The following is a 25,111-nucleotide window of genomic DNA, read 5'->3' as shown; positions in this document are numbered from 1 at the left end:
GGGGGCTGCCGGGAGTAGGGGAGGACCTCCGTAGTAAAGAGAATTGGGGTGCCCTTTCTGTACATTCCAGGCAAGGTGGAGACCCCATTTGAAGAGGGAATTGAAAACAGAGAATTCAGGCAGGCAGGTCCAAGCCGCCTCTGAGTGAGGAGCGGAAACCTCCTTCGAGGTGTGGTTTTTAGGGGACAGTACCTGCACCGGGAGCTCACCCCCGCCGGCGGCGCCGGGGCGGGGCGAGGAGATCCCCGGGAAAAGCCCACCGATCCGGATCCGTGCAGGGGCGGGAGGGCGGCGGCCGCTGGGCAGCCCTGAGGCCAGCAGAGGGCGGTGTGGCCGGCGCCGCCAGCAGCCTGAACCGAGCCCGGCGTCTGAACAGAAATTTGGGGCCCTGCACGGGTGGGGTGGGGGAGGGGGGAGGGAGGTGGGGTGGGCGTGGGGTGCCTGAGCGAATTATGAGCTGCCAATTAAGGGCTAAGTCCCGGCATGATACCCTCGGGCCTTCTCCCTCCCCACCCCCTCCGGCTCCCTCTGAGGCGGGCCACTGCAGAAGCACTGGCCTAGGAAGACTCCGCTGGAGCTCAGGATTCAACCACGGTTTTATTGAGGACCTACTATGTGCTAAGCACCAGCTAAGTGCTCTCACAAACAGTATCTCCAGGTAAGAGACTAATTTTGACCTGGCCCACCTTCCCGCCCTCAGGCAGAAGCATTATGCAGACAGCTCACCAGTGCCCACATCCCTGCCTGGCCCCCTTTTCTCAACCCTCCCCCTGTCACTCCACCTCCTGCCTCAGACCTTCTCCTCTTAGGGATTTTCTAGGCTGTGAGGAGCTGCTGCCTTCAGTTTCTGGCTGTGGAGTCTCCGAAGGCGCCTTTTGGCCCCTAAATTCATGAGAGAGAACCTTTCAGGGCAGGACTGATTCCCGGGCTGGGTGGGTTCCAGCGATGAGGAGACACGAAGCCAGCTGCCCCGTGGTGATCTGGGAACCCAGCAGGTCCATCTAGCTTTCTGTTTTCACCCAGTTTCACTTCCTCGTTCTCCCCCAGGACCTTGCACAATGCTGGGAGCAGGCCTGGGAAAGTGCCCTGGGTGATGGTGGAAGGGGCTGGCCTGGGAGGTTGCCCTGGGTCATTTACATCAGGAGGCTGTTTCCCAAGGGCTGGGGGCTGTGAGCTCAGGTCTTCCCAAATGTGGGGCTGTCCTTGTCCCTAGCATGAGCCCCACCCCACCCCCACAACCCCCCAGCCCATCCACCTGCCTAGGGTAACCTCCTCAGTGCAGGGACATACACCCTTGACTTCCAAACGCCAAAGTTTCCCTGTGTTTCTCTACAACCATCAGGTTCTTTCTAGGCACACACTTTCTGGGGCGTGGCCCAGGGTGTGAGCCTGGGCCAAGGGGCAGTGGGGAGCAGGAACCTGGGTGCTAGAGGCTTACTGGCTGGAGTCAGATTTCTCCTGAGCCTTGGAGGCCCTGCCGGAACCCAGCCTCACCCCTCTCAGCTCTGGGTAGAGAAGGCAAAGCCACAGAGGGGGCTAAGGCTGGCTTAGACGAAGAACCAGGTGCTGGGACAGTGAAGGCTCATTCTTGTCACTCAGCAAGCATCCAGGACCAGAGCCTGCATCTCCGGCTCCCAGCTGGGCCCTTCCCCAGCCATGCTTGGCCTCTGTGTCCTCTCAGTCATTCTGAAAGTCCTGGGCCTTACCCACCTGACCTGCCACTTCTCCAATGGCCTATGACACTGCCACACCCACAGCAGGGCTCCTTGGTTTTAATGCCCCAATAGGTCAGCTAGGATGGGGTAGAGGAGGGGCCCAGGATGGGCCCCAGCTCTCTCAGGCAGCTGGTAGGCAGCTGGTAGGCAGCTAGCAGGGGTCTTGTCCAGGAGACAGAGGCCCATGGTATCATGGAGCTGAGATACAAACTCATGGGTCCTGGGTGTCTGGGGCTTGGCCAGAGGAGAGGGCCTGGCAGGGCAGGGTGTCTACTGAAGGCTGGGCGGGGCCCTGTGCCCCGTGGCAGCTCTGGTAGGGCAGTGGGGTTGACCGAGGGCAGGGAGTAAAGTGCAGGACCAGGCTCTGGGCCCAAGAGACTGGGATTCCCTGGCTTGGCCATCCTGGCACTGGGGCCTCCTTTGCACTCTGTCCTGGGTGGTAGGGAGTGCGCCCAGGGCATGGAGGTGGGGACAGAGCCAGGCGTCAGGGAGCCTGCTGCTCGGAGCAGGCCAGACAGTGGGGAGATCGGGTTTCAGCCCAGCTGTATTTTTGGCTGGATGGGTTGGGGGCAGAGCTGGGCAGGCACAGCTGCCCCTAGAGGGGCACCCCCTCTCCAGCACACACACACTACCTCCACCCAGACAGACCACCATTTACCGCCCACCCCCACACACACACTGCAGGCTGAGGAGAGTCAAGTGTCAGCCTGTGGCTAGTTGATCACTTTGGGCTTCTCGAAGCTGTTGCTGAGTTTCTGTAGTGTCTTCTTGATCCGCAGAGCAGTGAGGCGGGCGGAGGGGTTGGGATACCAGCACTCCCGAATCATCTGAGCCACCCCTGAGAGGACCTAGGGGGAGGGAGAGAAAGGCAGGGGAGAGAAGCAGAGACATGGGTCAGGGAAGATGGAAAGGAGGAGGCGAGGAGAATGGCCCCATAATGGGGAGACACAAGCAGGAGACAAAGGACGAGAAGAGGGGCGATGAGAGTGTGAGAAGGAGGCGGAAGGAAAGACGTGAGCGGTAAGTGGGGGATGGAGGGATCCAGGCAGGGATGAAAAGAGTAAGATGAAAAATGGAAGAGGAAGAGTGGGATGAGAATGGAGAAAGGCAGGCAGGACGGAGGTGTAACTCATCTTCAGGAGCACTCAGGCCCCCTTGGTGAGTAGGGTCGGTGGAGCACCTTCCCCCACCCTCTACTGCCACCGAGACCCAAGAAAGGGGAGATATATCAGTCTCGGGGCTCCCACACCCCCATCAGACCCCAGTGCTGAGGGCTGTGTCTCCCAGCCCCACCAACCCTGGCTGGGCCCCGTGAACACTGGACGAATGGGTGGTGAGCACTGCCCCCAAAATGCACATGTCCAGGGAGGAAGCCACCCAGGAAGTTCAGATTTAACCCCCTCAAGCTGGTTCTGAAGAGGGATTGTATGCGTGTGTACATCTGAATGCATGTGTGGCCTTTTGTGGATATGTATGTTGTATAAAAATGTACATGTGTCTATGTATACATACATGTATGTATGTGTGTACATTTATTCATTCTTTCAATAAACATTCACTGAGCACCAGCTGTGGGCCAGGCACTGTCATAGGTAATGGGGAGATAAGGGTTACAAAGGAGACATGCTCTTTGTCTTCACGGGGTCAGCATTCTGGCACATACTTGCACGTGTATGTATCTGTGAGTGAATATTTAAGTAGAAGCCTGTGCGTGCCTATATATGATTATATACAAGTGAGTATGTGTATTACAAAAGTATGGGAAATATTTTGAGAAAAGATGAAAACAAACAACAAAAACTTCATAGTAAGAAATGTAGCAGAGAACCTCTGATTTCCCCAGCAAGGTGAAGGTTCTGAAAATCCCAGAATAACTAGAGTCCCTCTGGGGTGCGCGGGCCGGAGAGATGGGAGGGTGTGTCCAGGGAGGACCCTGGGATCTGCCCCCTAGAATCTATCCCGGGGAAGCTGAGGCCTCAGACACAAGTTCCTGGGCCCAGAAATTCCAGCTGTGAGCCGCCACCCCCCACCCACGCCATCCCAGCCCCGCCGGGCCTCACCGGATCTGCAGCCAGCCTGTTGTGGATGGTGGGGGTCTGCTGGTCAACACACACCACCTTCTTCATGTCCTCAAAGCTGGGATCATTGGGCACCACGTCATAGAAGGGTGGCTTATAGTCCTCCACAATGCCTGGGAACCGGGGGCAAGGGGGGACAGGGCAATCACTCGGGACCCCAAGAAGGCCCAATACTACCTAGAGGAGAGCCTTGCCCTCCCTCTGTCCAGGGGCCAAGATACCAGTTGTCTGACCATGGTACCCTTTAGAGGGACACTATAATGTTATAAACATATGTCTAATAATAATTACTACTACCATTTATGTTGCACTTACCATGTGCCAGGCATTGTGCTATAAATACTTTATATGCATTATCCTGTCTTTACAATAATCGTATGCAGTGGGTACTGTGATTACCTGTGTGTTACAGATGAAGAAAGTAATGCTCGGAGAAGTGGAGGCCAAGGTTACACAGCTAGTAATGGCAGAGCCAAGACTTCAACTCCTCTCATTGGATCCTGAGGCCAGACCTTGTTCCAGCCTTTCCATAGCTGCTTCCTACGCAGGCCCGGGCTCTGCTCCCAGGTCCCAACTATCACAGATGCCATAATGCCCATGTTTACTGTCCTAACTGCATTGTATTAAATCCTCACAGTAACGCTAGGAAGTACGCAATGCTATGGGAGCCCCCTCTATAAGCCATGAAATTAAGGCCAGAATGGTTAAGGAGCTTATCTAAATGCATAGGTAATAAGGGAGAGTTAGGACCTAAGCCCGGAAAATCTAACCAAAGGCCATGCTCTTGACCTCCATGCTACACTAAAGGGAAGGTAGCTGGCTGATTGTTGGGTGAGGGTGTGGAACCAGGAGAAGGGGGAGAAAACGTCTCTCTTAAAAGAAAGGAATTTTTACCCAAGTCCAAACAGCACCCACCCCTCTCAGGGATGGCACCCCCTCAGCCAGCACCTCCTATACCAAGTGCACAGTCCTTAGCAGGAGCTTTCTGAACATGATGCCTGCGGAGCTGCAGACGGCCCAGGCAGGAGAGGCCAGGCTCGGAGAAAGTGCCCCACGCCCCACCCTGCTTCCCAGGCCGGCCGTGGACCAGGGCCACAGCCACAGCCACAGCCCGGAGAGCCTGCGCCAGCTGTTCTCCCCATGGCGGGCTTCCAGGCCAGCCCCCGAGCTGCTCGCGCCCTAATCAGTGCTGCACAGAGGCCCGAGCGTGTCTAATGGGCCTTTAATCAGTGCCGGGGCTGACACCAGATTACAGTGTTTATAATGCGCCACGAATCTGTGTGGGGCTGATTCCCTCGCCCAGGAGCCTGCAGTCAGCCTCCCCTCGGCCCTGGCTGGTGCAGCCTTCCTTTCCCGCCGGCAGCCTGGTCCAAGGGGCCTCAGCTCCGCCAAGGCGCCCCCTTCCCTGACCCCAGCCCCTAGAGCTGACTCGAAAAGCTCATGGCTGAAGGGGCAGGAACCTGAGCCCCTTGAGTCTCCCAGAGGGACTGGTTAGACCTCAGCCTCCACCCAGCGGTGACTGCTGAGAGCAAACGAAGCCGGGCATGGAGCTGGCCCCTCACAGATGCTCAGGAAATGAGAATGTCCCTCTCCCCAAGGATCAGAGCTCCAGTCATATCTTGAGGGTTGTCTCCAAGCTGTCAGGACTCCTGGCAGCCCCTCCCCATGGGCAGCCTCCACAAAGACTGACCAGCCTCTCCACCCAGTCCAGACGCCACCCATCCTCCATGCACCCCAGGCTGGGGAGGCACTGGCCACAGGGCTGCCCACGGTACGGGGCCAGCAGGGATGAGGTCCCTCTGCCTGCGCCAAGTCACTCTAACTCTGAGTCCCCTGTGGCACTTATAGTAACAAGAGGAAGCAATAAGCAGGCAGTGCAGGCACTATTGTATCTCGCATGTTTTGTGGTCAAGGAAACCAAGGACCAGAGAGGTTTAAGTAGCACAGTGATAAACAGCACTGGCCCTAGAGTCAGAGTGCCTGGTTTCAGACCCTGGTGCTGCATCTAACCAGCTGTAATTCTGTGCCTCAGTCCCCTCATCTATAAAATGGGGATGATACTGTGTCAGGGATTCATTATGACAACAATAATTGCTACTAATATTTACTGAGCTCCAGATCTGTCCTAAATACTTTATTTGAATTATCTCAACAATTGGAAACTATTTTTATTCTCACTTTACAAATGAGGAAACTGAGCACAGAGAGGTTAAGTAACATGATGATGGTCAGTGGCAAAATCAGGAATTGAACCTAGGCAGTTTGATTCCCAACCTACGCTCTTAACTACTGAAGCGATACCAGCTTTCTGCCAACAGGGACGATTTTTTTTTTTAATTAAATCTTTGTTGTTCAGATTATTACAGTTGTTCCTCTTTTTCCCCCCCATAGCTCCCCTCCACCCGGTTCCCCTCCCATCCTCCACCCTCACCCCCCCCCCCACTGTCCTCATCCATAGGTGCACGATTTTTGTCCAATCTCTTCCCGCATTCCCCACACCCCTTTCCCCCCAAGAATAGTCAGTCCACTCCCTTTCTATGCCCCAAACAGGGACGATTAAATAAGACAATACATGTATATCACATGGCATCTGGCACATATTTAAGCTCAATAAATGTTAGCTGCTATTAATATTCCTGTTATTATCACTTACCCAAGATTTCACAGCCAGAATCACAGACTCACAGACTCAGATGAACCTTAAAAGGTTGCTCAGCTGAACAAGCTGGTGAGTAGCAATGAACGGAATACAGGCAGTGCGGCCCCAAGCCCCTCAGGCCACAGGCACCAGCCAAGCCAGGAAGCCCCCATCTCCTGCCTTGCACCCCCCCCCCGCCCCCGCCTCACCCTGTGCAGGGTGGGCCCTCACCATTGACGATGGTCCGGCGGGTGATCTCCCACAGCACCAGGCCAAAGGCCCAGATGTCCGTCCACTTGTAGGACTCGAAGCAGTCGGTGCGGATCTGCTCATCCAGCACCTCGGGGGCCATGTACCGCTTGGTGCCCACTCGCGGGTTGTTGCCGATGTCCAGATAATCGCTACCCTGCGAGTGCATCACAGCCAGGCCTGTGGGTACCAGGGCTGTCACTTCTGCTGCTCACCCCAGCCCACAGACAGGGTGGCCCCAGAGGCTGCGGTCGGGGGGCAGGGTGGGGCTGCAGGCAAACGGAGACCTGCTCTGAGGGGGGCTGGGAGAACAACTGTGTAGCGCTCTCTGGGTGCCCAAGAACCCAGCGAGATGTGAGTGGGCAAGGCAGGCATTATTACGCCCATTTCACAGGGCAGGACCTCAAGGCCCATGAGTAAGAGCGATGTGGTCAGTGAAGCCCAGAGGATAACCGGGGTTCCTGGCTCCTTGCTCCTTTCTCCCGACTCCTGGAGCCCGGGGTGGGGTCGGGTGGTGGAAGGAGTTTACGCTTCAAAAGAATGTTAGGCAACCCGTGGGGCTCTTGCGGAGGGGAATGGAGACCGCCAGCATCTCTTTAAGCTTTAAAGCGCCGATCAGAATCGCCGTGGTCGCCAGGCACGCACACAGACACCTAGGCGACGGTGGAGCCAAGTGGACAGCGCACGCACGGCCTGCGAAGGGGCCGCCCCTTCCCTGCCCCGCCCCTTGGAAAGGCCCACCTTAGTCCCCACCCCCCGCAGCTCACCCAGGTCTGCGATGCAGCACTGCAGGTTGCTCTTGACTAGCACGTTGCGGCTCTTGAGGTCGCGGTGGGCGATGGCCGGTTTGCCCTGAGTGCCGAAGATCTCCACGTGCAGGTGCGCCAGGCCGCAGGCCGCGGACACGGCCAGCCTCAGGGCCAGGCGGGGCTCCAGCGTCTGCCTCTGCAGAAAGTCGTAGAGCGAACCATGCTCGTGGTAGTGCGTGATGAGCCACAGCTGCGTGCTGGAGTTGCGGGAAGTCATGTCCGAGGCTATAAAGCCTATGGGCAGAGGGTCAGGTGGCTCAGCCAAGGGTTTAGAGATGAGGGAGTCTGGACTGGCCAGCGTCAGGGCTGGAGGCACAGGATGGCCTGCGTCAGGGCAAACTGGGCAAACTGGGGCTGGGGTGGTGGCTGCTCTGGCTTAGGGCAGAGAGGAAGCCGGAGTCAGAGGTTGGTTGGGGCTGAGGCCAGGCTGGGAGTCCTTCAGGGTGGGGTCAGTGACCAGAGGCTGGGGACTCCAGCCTTGAGTGCAGGGGATGAAAGCCGGGGCCTGGCATAGTTCCCCCACCCCCACCTCCACCCCCTCCTCTACCCCCTGCCCCCACCCCACCCAGCTTGCCTAGGATGTTGTCGTGTCTGAGCAACACTGTGTTGTAGATCTCAGTCTCCCGGAACCAGGACTGTTCATCCCTCGAGGAGAATATCTTGACCGCCACACTCTCACCATGCCACAGGCCTCGCCACACCTCGCCATAGCGGCCCTTTCCTGATGCAATGGCAGGGGGGTGGAGGGGAGAGCAGGTCACACAAGCCCCTGGGCACAGTGGTCCCCAGCTGCACTGACCCATCTGCAGAACCCCTGACACTCATGCTTAACCTAATCCCTACCCCCACCCCGCTTGCAGGCCACCCCCACCTGCCCCTTGTTCCCTACTGGCTTCTGCAGAAGGACCTAGCCCTGACTGGTCTCCACCGACTCCGTGTCCAGCAGAATTCCCATTCTGAGCCAGGCCTGGCCCCGTCTGTGACTCCAGAGGCCAAGAGCTCTCTTACCCCTCCAAGCTCATGGGAGCCCTTGGTCCCCATCCCCTAGGCTCACCCACTGCTCACCCACACACTCCACCAGGGCGACCTGCCGTGCCACCGTCCTCTGCACCAGGAAGGGGAGCCCTGAGCCACTGCCCGTTGTGCAGTCACTGTCCAGGAAGTCCTGAAGGTACAAAGAGGCCACTGAGAGCTGTCCCTCACCCAGCCCCCTTCTCTCTCCCCACCTGGCCCCTGCTACTGTGGCTGCATGCTCCTCCCTCACCCACCCACTGGCATCTGAGTGTCTGTGATTGTGCCCTTCTTGGCTACCTGTCACTCTGCATCCCTCCGATACTGTGGCTTCTGCCTATTCCTCCCCCTGCTCCCCCCATGCCCCATGTTCCCCATGCTCATACCCCCAACATGCTGTCCCCCTGCTCGGAGGCCTTCAGGATGAGTCTGGATTCGCCCAGCTCGCTGTGCAGGCGCTGATGTTTCTCCTGCCTCCGCCGGACATGCCACAGGCCCAGGGCACCCAGGACCACCAGGACCAGCAAGGCCAGCACAGGGCCCAGGATCAGAGGCAGCTGGCTGTCTCCTTGCGGCTGCTCCGGGGTTGGGTAGGCTGCCAGAGAGAGGACACTGAGACCCGGCTGCCATCGGGACATTTCCCCTCCCGCACCTTGCCACTGCCATTAGGTCCCTGGGTCCTGCCCCCCATCCTCCGGGCAGGCACGAGAGGAAACAGGGTGAGAGGGCAGGGTCTGAGAGGTGGGGTAGGTGGTGCTGAGGCAGCAGACATACCCTCCAGCTCCAGGGACACGTTGTGGTTGCAGAGGGAGCTGTAGCAGCAGTAGTGGTTGAGGACATCATTGGGGCGTGCCCAGCAGAGTTCTGGGTGCAAGTTCCCACAGCCACGATGTTCCTGGGGGTGCCGGCCCTCCTCCCGCACCAGAACTACAGTGCACCAGGTCCCCTGGCAGGTAGGCGCCCTGCATCGTGGGCCCTTACACGTGCAGGTCAACAGTGAACCCCGAGAGGGCTTCACAGGGTCACCTGGGAGACACAGCAGAAGCTCAGTCACTCTGAGCCCAGTTCCCCAGGCTGAGCCCAACACCCACTGCTCTTTCCCCTCTGACCTTTCAGACAAACCCCTTGAGGCCTTGGTCCCTGAGTTCCACCCTCAGATTATCCTTCCCTCCATGGGGCAGCTGAGACGATGAGAAGCAGGCCTCCATCCCTTCCCTGATCCCAACCCCTCCTCCCCAGTTCCAGGCCCAGCCCTGGCCCCCAGCCCCAACCCTGAGGATTCTTCCAGGCCCTCCCTGCCAACATCCCCACTCTCTGCACCCCCCAGCTAGAGCAGAAGAGGGTTGGGGTAGCCTGTCTCCTGCCCTCCAGCCAAGCTCCAAAGTCCCTTCTCCCCAACTCCTCAAACAGCCCCAGCAAGAGCTGAGCCCCTGTTCCCTACAGGACTCACCCTGGGTCAGGTTCAAAGCCATCAGTAGCATCAGAAGACATCCCCTGGGGGGGTCCAAGCTCATGGTCCTGGAGAGAGGCGCAGGAGAGGGGGTGCAGCAAGACCTGCGAAATGTGATCCCCTCAGTGTTTTCAGCCACTGACCGTGGGTCCCTCCCACCCAGAGGAAATCACTGGGAGTGTTTGGGGGGGGGGGGGGGGCAGGCAGGGCTCCTCCCGACTCCACTGCGCCTGGCTTTGGGGTGGGGCCTGCAGGGGAAGTCCTGGTTCACTTCCCCATGGAAACCATCCTGTTAGGGGTAAAGGGTGGGGAGCCATGTTTAAGTGACTGAGAGCTTGGGGAGACTCCCAGCCCCATAACCCTGATGCTGAGCTACAACTGGAGGGCACAGAGGGCTCAGGGCTGGGGTGAAGGACCATCTCTTCAGTAGCACCCCCTTCTATCCTCTGCCTCTTGCCCATCCCCTTCCAGCCTCCCCCCTGCCCACCCATTTCCCAGTGCCCCACCCCTCCCCAGCCCTGGCTGCCTCAAACATAAACAGGCTCCTGTCTTCACTTCCTGCCATTCAGAGTCCCGCCAAGCTGGGAACAGGAATCAAGATTGTTTAGATTGGGGTCTGGATAGAACAGGCAGGAGTCACGCACAGCATGGAGGTCAGGACACATTCCCAGGGCAGGCCGGAGCGGCACAGGGTCTGGGGAAGCCACCGGCGGCTGGAACAGCCCTGTGACCGAATCCGAATCCGAGGGGACACCTAGTGACTCACAAAGCCCAGCTCTGTTAGAGATGACAGGATTAAGGCTCAGACAGGGGAAGAGACTTGTCCAAGTCCAGACAGGATTCAGTGGCGGGACCAGGAGCACAACCCCAGTGTCCAGACTCCCAGTCCAGTGCTCTTTCCTCTCTGTCTCCCAATCCAGGTGGCGGCCCGTGTCCGAGCCCTCAGGGCTGTAGCCACCACACCGAGCTCCCACAGTGCTGGCTCACGAGGTGAAAGGAGCCTCCTGCAGCCAGAGTGTCAGAGGCCCTCTCTGCGCCATCCCCGGGCCCCCTCCTCTCTCCCTGCTGTCCTGGAAAGGGTGGGGGCAGGGCCGGCGATGTGGGAGGGAAGTGAAACACACTGAGACACGGAATGTTTGACCTTCCACGGCTGGCTAAGGTTGACCTTTTCCAGAAGTTGGATGGAGAAGGTTAAGGGGAATAATTCTGGTCTATGACAGTCCCCAAACCTGGTCCCAAACCAACTAGTGCTTCAAAGTTACCCGCTTCTTCATTTCTTAAAGGTTCAGAACAAGAAGATAAGGGCCGGGGCCGCAGCAAGAAGGACTGAGGTCAGGCAGTAAGAAGGACTTTCTGAAAGGTGGCAGAAAAGCAGGGGTTTGCCTGTGGACTGGATCCCCAGATAGGGGCCACTAACACGAGGGGCGGGAGTGTCGTCCCCCAGGGTGAGGCTGACTATGGCCACAGAGGCTCAGAAGGCCATGGCCTAAGAATGGTGCCAGGTGAAGATACAAGATGCTAAGGCTCTGGGGCAGGATGGCTGGGGGTGGGGGGAGCTTTGTATGCCTCTTTGCTGGTGGCAGCTCTGCCTTCCTGCCTGGGCTTCCTCTGCCCCAGAGGCCCAGAGCTGGGGGAGGAAATGGAGCCCTGGGCTGCCGCAGCTGTGTCCCCAGCCTCTGCCTGACCTCCTGCCTCTTGCCCCTCCTGGCAGGCAGTGAGGACTCCAGCAGGCACTCCGCAGTGGGACTGGAGGCTGAGAGGGAGCCCCAGACAAGCTGAATGTGTCCACTGGGGTAGAGGCCGGAAGCCATCCTTGGCAGTAGCCTTGGCTTGCCCAGGGAGCAGCTAAGGAAAGGGTATGGGGCAGGAAGGAAAAAGTGGAAAACAATGAGGATAACTCTGGCATCCTCCTAGGATCCTTTCCCATACTCCACTTTTCTGACCATGCCCCAGGGCAGGGCACCCTCTCACCTACTTTATTCGGCATCAGAATCACCTGAAGGGCTTGGTTAGAAACGTACATTCTTTGGTCTCATCCCCACTCCAGATTCTGATTTGGTCAGAATCTGGGATCAGCAAGAAACATGCTTTTTTTAAAAAAAATCCTCACCCCAGGATATATTTTTATTTATTAGAGGGGGCTGGGGGGAGAAACATTGATCGGCTGCCTACCATATGCGCCCCAACCACATATGCAACCTAGGAATGTGCCCTGACCGGAAATCAAACTCACAACCTTTTTGGTGTACGGGATGATGCTCCAACCACCTGAGCCACCCCATCAGGGCAAGAAACATGCATTTTAAAAAAGTTCCCCAGGGAATTCGAATCAGTGGGTACCATAATGTCCTACACCACATAAGATGTTGTCTCCATGCTTTCATTTCATAGGACCTGCTGGTGAGTGGGAGTGGGGTGCAGAGGACAGGACTCTCACTCCCATCCAGGGACCTCCCCCTTTACGGGAGAAGAAAGAAACACAGGCTAAACATGAAAGTCAAGGTCTTGGAAACACTGTGGAGGGAGGCCGGGTCCAGGGCTTTGCTACTGACATCCAATCCTCCTCATCTCCCAGGCCCAGGAACGGTACGGGGAGACCCACCTCTGGTCTCATCTGGGAGTGTCGGGGAGTAAAATTGTGACTGTCTGATTTCTAACTGTGCCCAGTGTAAGGTTAAGTACAGGAGGGTGCCGGCCATTCCAAACTCAGAGCTGACCCCGTGTGATTCATCCTGCAACCTGACTCTAGCACAAATGGACTCCTGGGGACTGATGGTATCCTTTCGTTTCTAAGCAAAACTTCACGAAAGATCTCCTGCTGACAGTAGCATCACTGTTATTGGCCAGAAATCACAAATGCTAAACTAATATCAAACATTAACTTACCACTATGAAGTCCTTAGTAATAAGAGTTAACCTTCTCCGAGTATAACTTATGTGCTATGGACTGAACTTTAACGGTTGACCTCATTTAACCCACACAACATCCCAATGGGGGAAACTGAGGCTCGGGGGTGTTAAATTTGTTGCCCGTAATCACCACGTGTGTCTTGATCCACATACATTACTGATCATAAATCCTTCTTTGGTCACTTTATTCCTCCAACTGTTTGGTGTTGGGTGAGCCCCACCAAGGAGGAAAAAGAGTGAGTGGGTCTCACCAACATTAACAGATTGTCCACTGCTGTCACCAACAGGTACCCGGTGTGGCTTTGTTTAGATGTGGAGATAGAAGTCATGTTAGCTGAAGGCTTAGTCACAGGTGGGAGAACCAGAGTAGGGGGTGCTGGGAAGGTGGGTGTCAATCTCTGCTCCCCAAAACACCTGAGGGATTGATAGAAACTGCCCCGGTCAGACGCACTGGCTCAGCACAGCAAGGAGGCGCCTCACTCCGCCCACCCGCAGGTCCGACCCAAACAGGAGAGGCCGGACTGAGCTGCTCCCACCAGGCTGCCCGACCAGCTGCCCCTTGCCAGACACAAAGCACTTTCTCTGCATCACTTCACGAACCCTGAACAGCAGTGCGATACAGCACCACGCCTGTGCAGAGGAGCGCGGAGGTTAGGATCTGGCTCTGGCTCATGTAAACTTGAATTCAAATCCTGTCTCTGCCACGTGGAGCTATGAGATTTGGAACAAGTTACTTAAACTTTCTGAGGTTTAGGCTTCCCTGCGTAAAATGAGGAGAATAATAGTGCCCATTTCATAGGTATCATGTAGTAATATTAGTTAGCAGAGGAGTAAGTGGTACATAGTAGGCACTTAACACATGTTAGCAAAGCCCAGCCATCCATGTGCACCATCCCTGGAGCTTGGGACAAGCCGTTGCCGGCTGTAGGACGGGTATAATAACCCTTCTGCCACGCTGTGGCGAGGATTACACGAGAAATACACGTCTGCACAGTAAGCACTCAATAGATGGCAGCTCCCTTTAACCCCCCAATGAGATGGAAGGGCAGGTCCTAGGACAAATGGGGTAGGGAGGGGTTAGAGAGGACAGACCTGATGCAGCCAGCAGCTGCCCATAAACACAGGAGGGTGACAGCTACTGTCCACCTTGGCCCTGACCTCAGAGAAGAAAAGGGGGGCGGCTTCAACTGCACTGGCCTCCAGGGCGGACTGGAAACCTGGGGTTGCTCCTGCAGGGAGCCTGCGACCCCTCTGGCCTGCGAGCTGCAGGAAGGCCACGGCAAGGGGCGACCTGACCACGCAGGGTCAGAGGCGAGGCGCGGGGCTGGAGTCACAGCCTCAGATCTAAGCAGGAGCCGCAAGGGCTGGGCTGGCTCAAGGCGTTTGACCTGGCCCCTGTCTCCCAGGTCCGCCAGCTGCCAGCAGGGACAGGGGACCCGTTCTCCGTGGGTGAAGCACTCCTGCCCTTTCACGTGGGTTACAACCGGAGAGCAGAGACGCCCAGGACCGGCCAGTCCCCGCCGGGTTCAGTCCGCCCCTCCCCGTCTCAGGTGGGGGGTGGGCCGCCGCGGGTGGGCGAGGGATAGCTGTGCCCCCACGAGCTGGGCTGACCCTGCGGCGACCTCACCGAGGGGCTCTGCCCCAAGGAAGGGCCGCTCGGGTGGCTCAGGCCGCCCCCCTCCCCGGCCCCGCCCGCCGACCTCTCTCACCTGCGGGCCGGCCCGGCGGCGGGCGCTGGCGGGTGCGGGGCGGCGGCCGCGGCGGCACCGCGGACCCCGGACGGCGGGCAGGGGTCTGGGCGCGGCCCCGACGAGGCTGGGCCCTGGGCCGGGAGGGGCTCGCTCGGCGCTGCTGGCGCGGCGGCCTCCGGGACTGGGAAAGGGGCCGGAGCGAGAATGTTTCTTATTCCAGCGTCTTCCTGCTTGGCCCCGGCCCCACCACTCCCTCCTAATAAACCGTTTCCTATTGCCCAGCGCGCCGACGGGCCGCCGCTCGCCCCTCCTGGGGCCGCAGGGCCCGGGCCTCCCCCGCGCGGCTCCGGACCCGGGGCAGCCCCCCAGCGCCCCCTCCCCGGCCCCCCAGCTCCAGGATCGCGGCCGCGCCCCCGCCCGAGCCTCCCACATCCGCCTCCCCGAGGGGGCGGGCCTTGGACTCGGCTGCAGGGGTCGCCTGGGGTCCGGCCCGGAGCCAAAGGGGCTGGAGCTCCATGGGAGGCACCGTCTGAGCGGGGGTCGGGGTGGGGTGCGGTGGGGGCGCCCCCGGCCACTCGGAGCCGCGGAGGGGTGACCGGGCATCTTGGATGGCGAGCGGGGCGGGCTTAGGGGAGAGAAGTGACCCGTCCTTCCCACCTTCAATCCCCGTCCAAGGGCAGAGCGTGGGCCCACGGGGGGGGGGGGGGGTGCGCGAAGATGTGGGCCCCTCTGCTCCCGCCCTCGGGGAGTCCCCACTCGTCCAAGTCCTCAGCCTCCTCCCTCTGTCCCTTCACCCCCGCTGGTCCCCTCCCGGCTTCCGCAGCCTCTGCTCAGCGCGGGGAGAGCAGGCCCAGCGGGGCGGCGAGGACAGCCTGAGCCCCTCCAGCTGGCGGCCTGGAAGCCAGTGGCCAAGGCGCCTCTGGCCACCGTGGGCCTCGGGGGTGGAGGGAGAGCTAGAAACTTTTGGTACGGCTCCCTGTGAGGCAGCCCCCCGCCCCCCGAAAGGGAGCTTTAGCCACGGGGACCAGAGCCTCCGCCGGACACTGCTGGACAAGGGGGCCCAGGCTTTGGGAGGGAGCAGAGTGGCTTCTCCCCGGCACCCTGAGAGCAAGGTGATTCCTAGCCTCCTGGTTACCCACCAAGACTCCGAAGTCCGGGAATCCACCTAGTCACAGAAGCTCAGGCCACCGACACCCCCCGGTGCCCCAGTCCCCATCTGTTAGGTGGACATCACACACAGCCTCATAGGATTGGCTGAGTCTGACGTAGGGTAGGCCTCAATGGAAGTGTTTAATTCCATGAATAAATAAAGAGGCGGAGGAGGGGTTGGTCTCAGCCAAGGAGAAAGACATGGGTATTAGAAGCAAGAGCAGACCCCTATGCTGGTGGGAATGCAGACTGGTGCAGCCACTACGGAAAACAGTATGGAATTTCCTCAAAAAATTAAAAATCAAACTGACCCAGTGATCCCACTTCTAGGAATGTACCCTAAGAATACGGAAACGCCAAGAAGAAAGAATATATATACCCCTATGTTCAAAGCAGCACTATTTACAATAGCTAAGATCTGGAAACAGCCCAAGTGCCCATCAGTAGATGAGTGGATTAAAAAGGCCGTGGTACATTTACACCAGGGAATACTATGCAGCTGTAAAAAAGAAGGATCTTTCACCCTTTGAGACAGATGGAGGGACCTGGAGAGTATTATGCTAAGTGAAATAAGCCAGTCAGAGGAAGACAAGTATCACATGATCTCACTCATATGTGGAATCTAATGAACAAAATAAACTGCCGAACAAAATAGGTTCAGAGGCTTGGAAACGTGACACAGGCTGATGGATCTCAGAGGGAAGGGGGTGGGAGGTTGGGCAGAGAATAACCAAAGGATTTATATGCACACTAGAGGCCAGATGCACGAAATTTGTGTGGGGGCAGGGGGAGGACCCCCCCTCAGCCCAGCCTGTGCCCTCTTGCAATCCAGAACCCCTCACTCCTAACTGCCCACCTGCTCGCTCCTTACCGCTTGGCTCACTGCTCCTTAGCACTGCTGTGGAGGCAGGAGAGGCTCCCGCCACTGCTGCTGTGCCCGCCAGCTGTGAGCCCGGCTTCTGGCTGAGCGGCGCTCCAGCTGTGGGAGTGCACTGACCATCAGGGGGCAGCTCCTGCATTGAGCATCTGCCCCCTGGTGGTCAGTGTGCATCATAGCAACCGGTCATTCTGGTCATTCTGCCTTAAGGGTTGCTGGGCTTTTATTATATAGACTAGAGGCCCAGTGCATGAAAATTCGTGCACTCAGGACAGGGTCCCTCAGCCCAGCCTGCACCCTCTCAGTCCTGGAGCTCTCAGGGGATGTCCAACTGATGGCATCCTCTGCAGGAGGCGACCGGGCAGGCAGATCAGGGGACAGCGCCAGCTGGCGAGTGGCAGGCCCTGCCCCTTCCCCCGGATCGCCTTTCCGCCACTGCTGGTCACCGCCACTGCCTGCCCCCTCCCTCCCCCCGATCATCCCTCCACCGCTGCTGGTTGCTGCCACTCCCCAATTGCTGTCCCATCCCTCTGCCTGCTGGCATGTGCCTTGGCTGGCCTGGTGCCTCCTGCTCACCGGCCCTGTCCTCCACCGACTGGTCATTCCGCCATTCAGTCGATTTGCACATTACGCTTTTCTTATATAGGACTAGGGGCCCAGTGCACCAATTTGTGCACCTTGAAAGGAACTGTGGGCTGCGAGGCTATGGTGGGCACAGGGGCGGGTCTCAGCCCATCCTCCATGCCCCAGCACAGCCCCTCCCTTCATGGCCCCCAGCCCCCTCTCTGCCAGCAGCCCCACTCTCACTGCTGCCACTCCCATGCACTGACGGTGCCAGCCCCACTCATACCTGCTGATGGCGAGGAGCAATTGGGGCTGGCGCCAGCAGCGGGTGCAAGTGTGGCTGGGTCCGTTAGCAGGTGCTAGTGGCAGTTGCTGCCCCAGTCACCCCTCAGGAGCAGGGGGAGGTGGAGAAGCCTTCAGGAGTGATCCGGGCCAGCAGCCGCCACTTGCACCCACTGACAATGAAGAGCAATCAGGACTGGTGCCGGGTGCCGGCAGCAGGTATGAGTGGCAGCTCCAGCACCAGCAGTGGGTGTGAGCAGGACCATTGCCGGCAGTGGGTGCAAGAGGCGGCTGCTGGCCCCGATCGCCCCTCAGGAGCAGGGGGAGGTGGAGAAGCTCTGAGGGGTGATCGGGGCCGGCAGCCACCACTTGTACCCACTGATGGTGCTGAGCAATCGGGGCCAGCGCTGGGCACCGGCAGCGGTGAGAGCGGCAGTTCCAGCACTGGCAGTGGGTGCGAGCACCAGGCAGGACTGCGGCACACAGGAGCAAAGAATTTTAAGTAGCCATCAGAGGCTTGCCCCAATAACAGCGATCGGTGCCCCGCCTTGGTCTGGCACCCTCGCTCACCTGTTCCACCATCCCACCACGACCAACACCCACCATGTTCTGTGGGCACCCCCTGGTGGTCAGCACACATCATAGCGACCAGTTGTTTGGTTGTTCTGCCATTCAGTCTATTTGCATATTAGGGTTTTATATATAGAGATATGCATAATCAATGGACATAGACAATAGTGTGGTGAAGGCCTGTGGTGGGGTGGGAACTGAGTGGAGGAGGGCAATGGGGGAAAATGGGAGACATCTGTAATACTCTCAAAAACAAAGATTTAAAACAGGAGCAGACCTCTAAGGTGTCTTGCTCTAATATGGAGATTCTGTAAGATGGGCAAGGGACCCCCACCCTTTGACGGCAATGGAGGCTGGGGGAGACAATAGCTAAAGGCATCAATTGTTGACTGACCTCACTTCCTTTGCTGCAACCCTCCCGCTCCACGCCGCCGCCACCCCCCCCTCCCTGCAGCTGCTTCACAACATGAGCCTGTGAATTCCAGAACCAAGGCACACCCAAATTTCAGTGTCAGGACAGACCGGTGTCCTGCAGCCAATAGGAAGTACTATAGGATTACAGTGTCTGCTCTTTCAGATTATAGCGGCCACTTGGCACTCTATTAGCTGGAGACATGAGCGTGTGGCCGCGCGGCCGTCTTTCATACCCACTCTCTCCCCTGCCCTGCCATGGCTTCTGATAAACCTCTCCCAGCCCCAGCCCACGGATCTCTGTCCTGGGACGTGGAAGTCGGGCTTTCCCAAGGGAAGCGTTCATTCTGAGACACACCCTGAGAACAGAAACATCACCGTGGACCGGAGCTGAGAGTCGCCAATGTGAGTCAGTGGGGGTGGGGGACTTTATCTGGAAACGGTCCATGAAATAGATAAAAGTAGAGCACTTTTGGAGGAGGAAGACAGGGCCGGATGGGGGATGGGCTGCTCATCAGTGCTGCAGTCTACACTCCCCACCCCCTCGGCCCCCAGGCATTGAGTCCTCTGGACACTGATTCATGCTCTTGGGAGCTTCTTGTGAAACTCATGGCTCCCACAGCATGCAGAGAGGCTGGGGCAGGCATCCCAGGAGGGACAGAGCTGGAGAAAACAGTGGAGGCTGAGCCCAGTGAGGAAAGGGAAAAGGAATTGCAGGCTGCGTCCAAGTCTACAAGAATTAATTACACAGAAGGACCAGCTGTTCCCCATCATCAGCGAGGACAGAACAAGAGGAAACAGGCCCGAAGGACTGAGATGTAAATTTAGATACTCGGAAGGATTTCCCAGCAGTGCGAAGCAGAGGCTTGCTCCTGGGAAGAGTGTGTGGGTGAAACCTCAAGCGGATTCTCACCTATGGAAGGCCGGTGCCCCGGAGCTGGCACGAAGGCAGAGGAATGAACAACTTGATTTTTCAGGACCAGCGACGAGTGTTGAGTTTAAGTATCGCTTTTACCACCTGGGGAAGGGCCAACTCCACGGTTTTCACCTTCTGAAGATGCAGGGCGCCCCATGCCATCTAATGCTCTGCTGCTGCCATCTTGAAATTCTTAATAATATGTTTGAACAAAGGGCTCAGCATTTTCATTTTGTGCTGGGCCCCACGGATTATGTAGCGGGCTCGGCACCAGGATGAGTAGGAAGGAAGAGCAGGGGAGGAAATTAGCAGAGGGTGAGCTGGGCTGTGCCTCCCTTCAATGGCAGAGTGGGAGACTTAGGTCAGACAACCTAGGGATGTTTCAGATGAGAGACATGAACAGGAGAACAGGGTACCCGAGGAGGAGAACTGCGTCTCCTTTGGGGGAGAAGGGAGGCAGATACCTGTGAAGTCCATGTTCCATCTCTTCCACACAGAGGGGGGATCCCCAGCTTTGTGGGCTGGATGCAGCTACGTTTTGCCTGGAGGAAGAAGTGGCCCCCTCCGTCTCCTGCAGCTCAGGGCAGGAGGTGCCACGGGGCCCTGGGTTCCAGGCCTGGATCCAGCTCTCTGGGCCTCAGTTTCTTCCTCTGAACACCGAGGTGTTTACACCGGAGAGTTGCAAAGATCCTTCCCAGCCTTGTATGATCTTCTTTGACTCTAAGATTTGGGAAACTACCCGGTCTTCAGGCCTTGTCACCACAGCTCAGTGTGGCTGGCGCTAAGGTTTGGGGAGGGTGTGGACAGCCCAGCACCTTAGGAAGAGGCTGGCAGACAGGGGCCCGATTGGGTGAGCCACCCAGTCACCTTCCTGCTCCTCTCCGGCTCCTCCAGGATGTCCTACAGGGCTCATCCCCTCCTGGCCCACCCCTGAGCCCTGGGATGACTCATCTCAGGATGGAGCCTCTTGAGGAGGGCTGGCATGTCAGGGCAGGAGTCTGAGATGACACGGTACCCACACAATGCCTCGGGGTGGGTTGGCCTGCAGCCTGGGCTCTGATGAAATGCTGCTCCAGGACGGCCTCCTCCCTGAAGCCCAGCGACCTCTGGAATGTCCCTCCCCACAGGCCGCCTCGCCTCCAGGCTCCAACTCTCCCCTACCCCACTGGTCCGGCCAGAGGAGGGAGAGGAGAGGGAGGGGAGGAGGCCACTTTGGAGTTGGAGGCGCGATGTGTGGACATCAGCTCCCATACCTGTAAGGAAGGGCTGGCGATACCGCCTCTGCCAATTCTCAGAATGAAAACAAAACTTCTGGGAGCGTCCTCTACCAGCTGAAAACCCACACGGATGTTCGGATGTTCGGTTTGTTTTGAGGGAGGGAGGCCCAGCTGTGGGATAGGGGAAAGAGCATGAAGCTAGAGTCAGGAGACCAGAGGTCTGGCTGTGAGACGGGACCTCTGTTTCTTACCTGCTCAGAAATGGGGGCTGAATGGTGCCTCTCCTACTAAAAGCTGCCTGAGGGCCTTGTTATACAGATGAGTGTGTCGCTACCACAGTGGACTTTGAAGTATGAAGCAGCCATTCTGAAAAAATATTCAAGGCATTCCTAAAAAACACAGGGTAAGAATAAATAAATACGTGAAATTCTCAAGGTTTCAGCCATTCATTTCTTGGACATTTACCTCGATAACCTAAGTAATGTTTACAATGCTATCTCCAGATGTTGTTCAGCTTCGTTGAAGTATAATTGATAAATAACATTGCAAGATATCTAAAGTATACATCTCAATGACTTGATATACGTATACATTGTTGTTGTTAATCCTCACCTGAGGATTTTTCCCGTTGTTTTTCAGAGAGATTGGAAGGAAGGGAAGGCGGGAGGGAAGGAGGAAGAGGGGGAAGAGAGAGAAAGAGAGAGAAACATCCATAGGAGAGAGACACATTGACCCGTTGCCTCCTGCATGCTCCCCGACTGGGGCTGGGGAGTGAACCTGCAACCCAAGTATGTGCCCTTGATCAGGAATTGAACCTGAGACCCTTGGGTGGTTGGGCCATTCCTCTGACCACTGAACCACACCGGCCAGGGCTTGTGTGTGTGTGAACATTTAAGTACTACTCTCTAAGCTAATTTCAGTTATACAATACAGTGAGTCACCATGTTTTACATTAGATTCTGAGATCTTATTCATCTTATAGCTGAAAGTTTGTACCCTTTTAACATTTCCTAGTTCCTCCATTCATCCACCCCCAGCTCCTGGCAACCATTTTTTTGTTTGTTTTTTTGTTTTGTTAATCCTCACCCGAGGATATTTTTCCATTGATTTTTAGAGAGAGTGGAAGGGATGGGGAAAGACAGAGAGAGAGAAGCATCGATGTGAGAGAGATACATCCATTGGTTGCCTTCTGCATGCACGCCCATCAGGGCGGGGTATTAAACCTGCAACCGAGGTACATACCTCCCACCAGAATCAATCTGGGACCCTCCAGTCCTTGGGCCAACCCTCAATCCACTGAGCCAAACCATCTAGGGTGGCAACCATTTTTAAAAACTCGATTTCTATGAGTATGACTTTTTTTACACTTCATATATAAGGGATACCATGTACTATTTGTCTTGCTGCTATTTATAGATTTTAAAACTTCATAATTTAGGTCATTTAGTTTCTCTTCCTCCTAATTATTTATCGTTATGTTATTTTGTAATAATACCCCTTTAGTTCCTGTTCTATTAGGGTCACATGGTATCCCTTGACCCTTCCCTAATTAAGCATAGTGGCCCCTCCACCCTTCCCTAGAGCTGCAATTTTGTACAAAAAAGGAACATGTGCCAATTAGCTGAGGCACACAATCCCCACTCAGGATGGGGGGACGCCTGCAGGGCCTGATGAGCCCTTTGGATGGCACAGCAGTTCCTAGAGGCACCCAGATTTTGTCCACTAAGGAAAAGCAGGGCCTGCGTTTGCTGGGGTGAGGGTGGCCCACGTTGGCCCGCAAGGGTGTGGGGGTCTGGTAGGCTCTGGGGTGGTGCTGAGCAGACCCTCGCAGCTTGGGGATAGAGTCTGAGGGGCTACGGGGACTATTCCCAATGGGGAGGGCTTGGTATTTGGACAGGATGAGGTTCCCAGGATTGAGGGCAAGTCCTGGCCCTGGCTGAGAGGCAGAGCCTTTGACCGAGGGGCAGCTGGCTGGGCGAGGCCAGAGGCCGGCGGGATTTCCTCTAGCTCCAGGCACTCGAGGGGTGGGACCAGCTTGCTGGAGCTGGACACAGGAATCTGCCTTTGTTTCCAGCTTGAGGGGAAATGCCATAATCCTGCCCCCTTCCCACCCCGCCAGCATCCGTGCCCAGGCTCTGCCCTTCCCAGCGCCAGAGGGCGCGGTACTGAGGGCCTACAGCAGTCTCTTATCTCCAGAGCCCCCCATCCACAGGCCCCTGTTCCTCATTCCCCGAAGGCAAACCCCTGGCCCGGGAGCAGGAGACGGGTCAGATTTAGTGCCCAAGGCTGGTCTGGAGTAAATCGCCACAAAACAGTTTAGGTTTCAACCCGCTCACCTTTCTCCTCTTCCTCAGAGGGACCTGCCTTTTCACAGCGAAAGAGGGTACCTAGGCCTAAAGGGAGGACTTGCGGGCAGGCCTGGCCCTCCCTCAGCCCCCTCACTCCTGCTGCACGTGGTCGGACAGACTCTGACATGTCAACGGAAGTCGCACAGGCGGTGTGGGCCGTGGATGCCCAGGGGAATGCAAAGTGTTGTGAGCAGAGGGGACAGAAGGACGGGCTGGGCCAGGAGCCCCAGGCAGTGGGCGGGGGGGAGGGGGACCCTGTCTTTATTTTTTCCTGGTCAGTGAGTCTATGTGCTGTGTACCTGTGTGAGGGTTTAGGGGTGCTTGTGTGTGTGGCCTCTCTGGCTGTGACTATGAGTTCATGGGCCAATGGGCCTGTGTGTACTTCTGTGCCAGGAGCCTGATGGTCCCTGTGGGACCCTGGCTGACCGTGTGTCTACATGTGACACTGCCTGTGTGACTGTGGTCAAAGCTTCACAGTCCATCCAACCCCAAGCCTCCTCCCTTCAGATTTAGTATCTTCCTTAACCATGAAAAGGCTTGATCCCTATGAAAAAGGGGAGCAGCGAGCGGGTCTGAAAATCTGCATGAACCCTGGCCGGGGTTTCTCAGCATAGCTGGCTGACATCTGATAGGGCCGGCAAAGGGTCCTGGGAGATGGGGGTGAGGGAGGGACTGGCGGGGTGGGGGGGGGTGGGGGGAGGGGCCCGGCTGGCCTGGTGGTTGGTGTGGTGGAAGATGCGTGGATGTGTTCAGCCATTTGGAATGTATGACTGCTGGAGAAGAGGGAATCCTCTCTAGATGCCCCGTTTGGGGAAAAGGGGACAGAAACCAATGATTCCCCACCTGTCCTCTGTCCTCCCTTGCCTTCTCTTGACTCAACAGGGATTTCCTGGGATGACTGAGATCTGCGGCCCCTAGAACCAGAGCAGCCCTGAGAGGAGGAAGGAGACGATAAAGGCCCCTCTGAGCAGCGTGGACCTTGGTGGGGCCTGAATTCAGTTCCTTTCTGTACACATTCATTGAGCCTGTACGGGCTGGGCACTGAGCCAGGGGTCAGGAGACAGACGGGGTTTCTGCCCACACAGGAGTGAGGGGAGGGTTCCCAAGGAGTCCCCACACGCCTGGCTAGCAGCCCAGGATGTGTCAGGACAGCCAACCCTGCAGTCCCTTCTGCGGGAGCCCCTGTCTCCAGGGTGGGGGGTGGACACATGCTCACCCAGGGAGCACGGTGGCGGCTGTCAGTGCTGGGTGACGGGAGTGGGCCGCAGGGGCCTGGGGCTGGGGGCGCGGGACCTTCCTGGAAGGCTGCCCGGGATGAGCATGTGTCTTTGTTTCAGGGCCCCCCAGAATAGTATCCTAGAATCACAGGGGAGGCCATGGGCTCCAAGGACACGTCCGCTGGCCTCCTCCAGAGAGCTGTCCCCGTGGCATTTCCTCACCCTGCCTCGCAGCCCAGTAACAAAAGCTCTGCTCACTGGGCGCCCAGCCAGGCGCCGCCCAGTGCCTCGCATACCTCTCAGTGGTAGGTCGCACAGAAACCCTGGGCAGTATTTATCATAACCATTCGATGCTACAGGTGAGGCTGGAAGAGGTCCTGGGCGGCAGGGATGATAAGAGGCAGGACCAGGAATCAAACCCCGGTCTGTGGGCTGTAGCAGGGCAGCTTCGCTGTGGCCTGTGTTCTGCACAGCCCGAGCCTTGTCCCGGCTCCCTGGCCTCTGCGGACAAGCACTCAGTTGGGAAGCCTCAGGGGCTGGGCTAGGCGCGGGGAGAAGCTGGGTGGTTAGTAGAGAGGCTGACTTTGGCTGGCACAGGCAGAGCAGCCAGCAGCCCTTTCCTCTCTGGTAGCCTGCAAGGCTGTGAAGAGCTGAGAGAGGATTAGAGAGAGATGGCTGAGCCCGAGAGGAGGAAGTGCAGAACTGCAGGCCGGGGATGCTGGCTGCCCTAGAGCTGGCCGGGGACAGAGGGGTGGGTGTTCTCCAAGGTGGAGAGTAAAATGTCCACCTGAGGCCCAGTCCTTACTGCCAGGTCAGCCTCCCGGCCAGGGTCCACGCCACGCCCGCCGGGAGAGAGAGCCCCAGAAGGCTAGCTCTCTGGCCCTGAGGATGCTGTGGCCATCCCTGTAAGACTCAGCCAGGTGGACGTGGGCGGGAGAGGCGCAGAGGCCAGTGCTGCAGGGGAAAGGACATCGTCGGCTTGAGAGTCCCACAGACTTGAGCTCCAAGT

General features: G+C 57.5%; 1 protein-coding gene across 2 annotated transcripts; it reads right to left on the bottom strand.

Moving 5' to 3' along the window:
* Positions 1-578: 578 nt before the first annotated feature.
* On the bottom strand, positions 579-20,217 carry ACVRL1 (activin A receptor like type 1). 2 transcript variants are annotated; one of them, XM_059682933.1, is made up of 10 exons: positions 19,785-20,217; positions 9,951-10,054; positions 9,275-9,526; positions 8,887-9,095; positions 8,555-8,654; positions 8,064-8,210; positions 7,448-7,723; positions 6,663-6,860; positions 3,776-3,906; positions 579-2,563 (listed from the first exon to the last, which is right to left on the bottom strand). In XM_059682933.1, exons 1-10 carry the CDS (start codon positions 19,802-19,804, stop codon positions 2,429-2,431), a joined length of 1,572 nt encoding a protein of 523 aa, XP_059538916.1. In that variant the 5' UTR covers positions 19,805-20,217; the 3' UTR covers positions 579-2,428. The 2 variants fall into 2 exon arrangements, with proteins under 2 accessions (XP_059538916.1, XP_059538917.1); XM_059682934.1 differs by having other exon boundaries at positions 9,951-10,018.
* Positions 20,218-25,111: the final 4,894 nt, after the last annotated feature.

The sequence above is a fragment of the Myotis daubentonii genome, chromosome 2 (assembly GCF_963259705.1).
Source record: "Myotis daubentonii chromosome 2, mMyoDau2.1, whole genome shotgun sequence".
In the NCBI taxonomy this organism is placed as follows: Eukaryota; Metazoa; Chordata; class Mammalia; order Chiroptera; family Vespertilionidae; genus Myotis; species Myotis daubentonii.
Note: the sequence above shows the minus strand (reverse complement) of the source record. Positions and strands in the feature narration are given on the sequence as shown.

Bases quoted from the DNA above. Each gene is read 5' to 3' on its own strand.
- ACVRL1 (XM_059682933.1), bottom strand. From the start codon at position 19,804: ATGGAACATGGACTTCACAG. The intron at 10,055-19,784 runs GTATCTGCCTCC...CACATTTCGCAG, and splicing joins ATGGAACATGGACTTCACAG to GTCTTGCTGCACCCCCTCTC. The intron at 8,211-8,554 runs GTGAGCAGTGGG...CCATTGCATCAG, and splicing joins CGCCCTGGTGGAGTGTGTGG to GAAAGGGCCGCTATGGCGAG.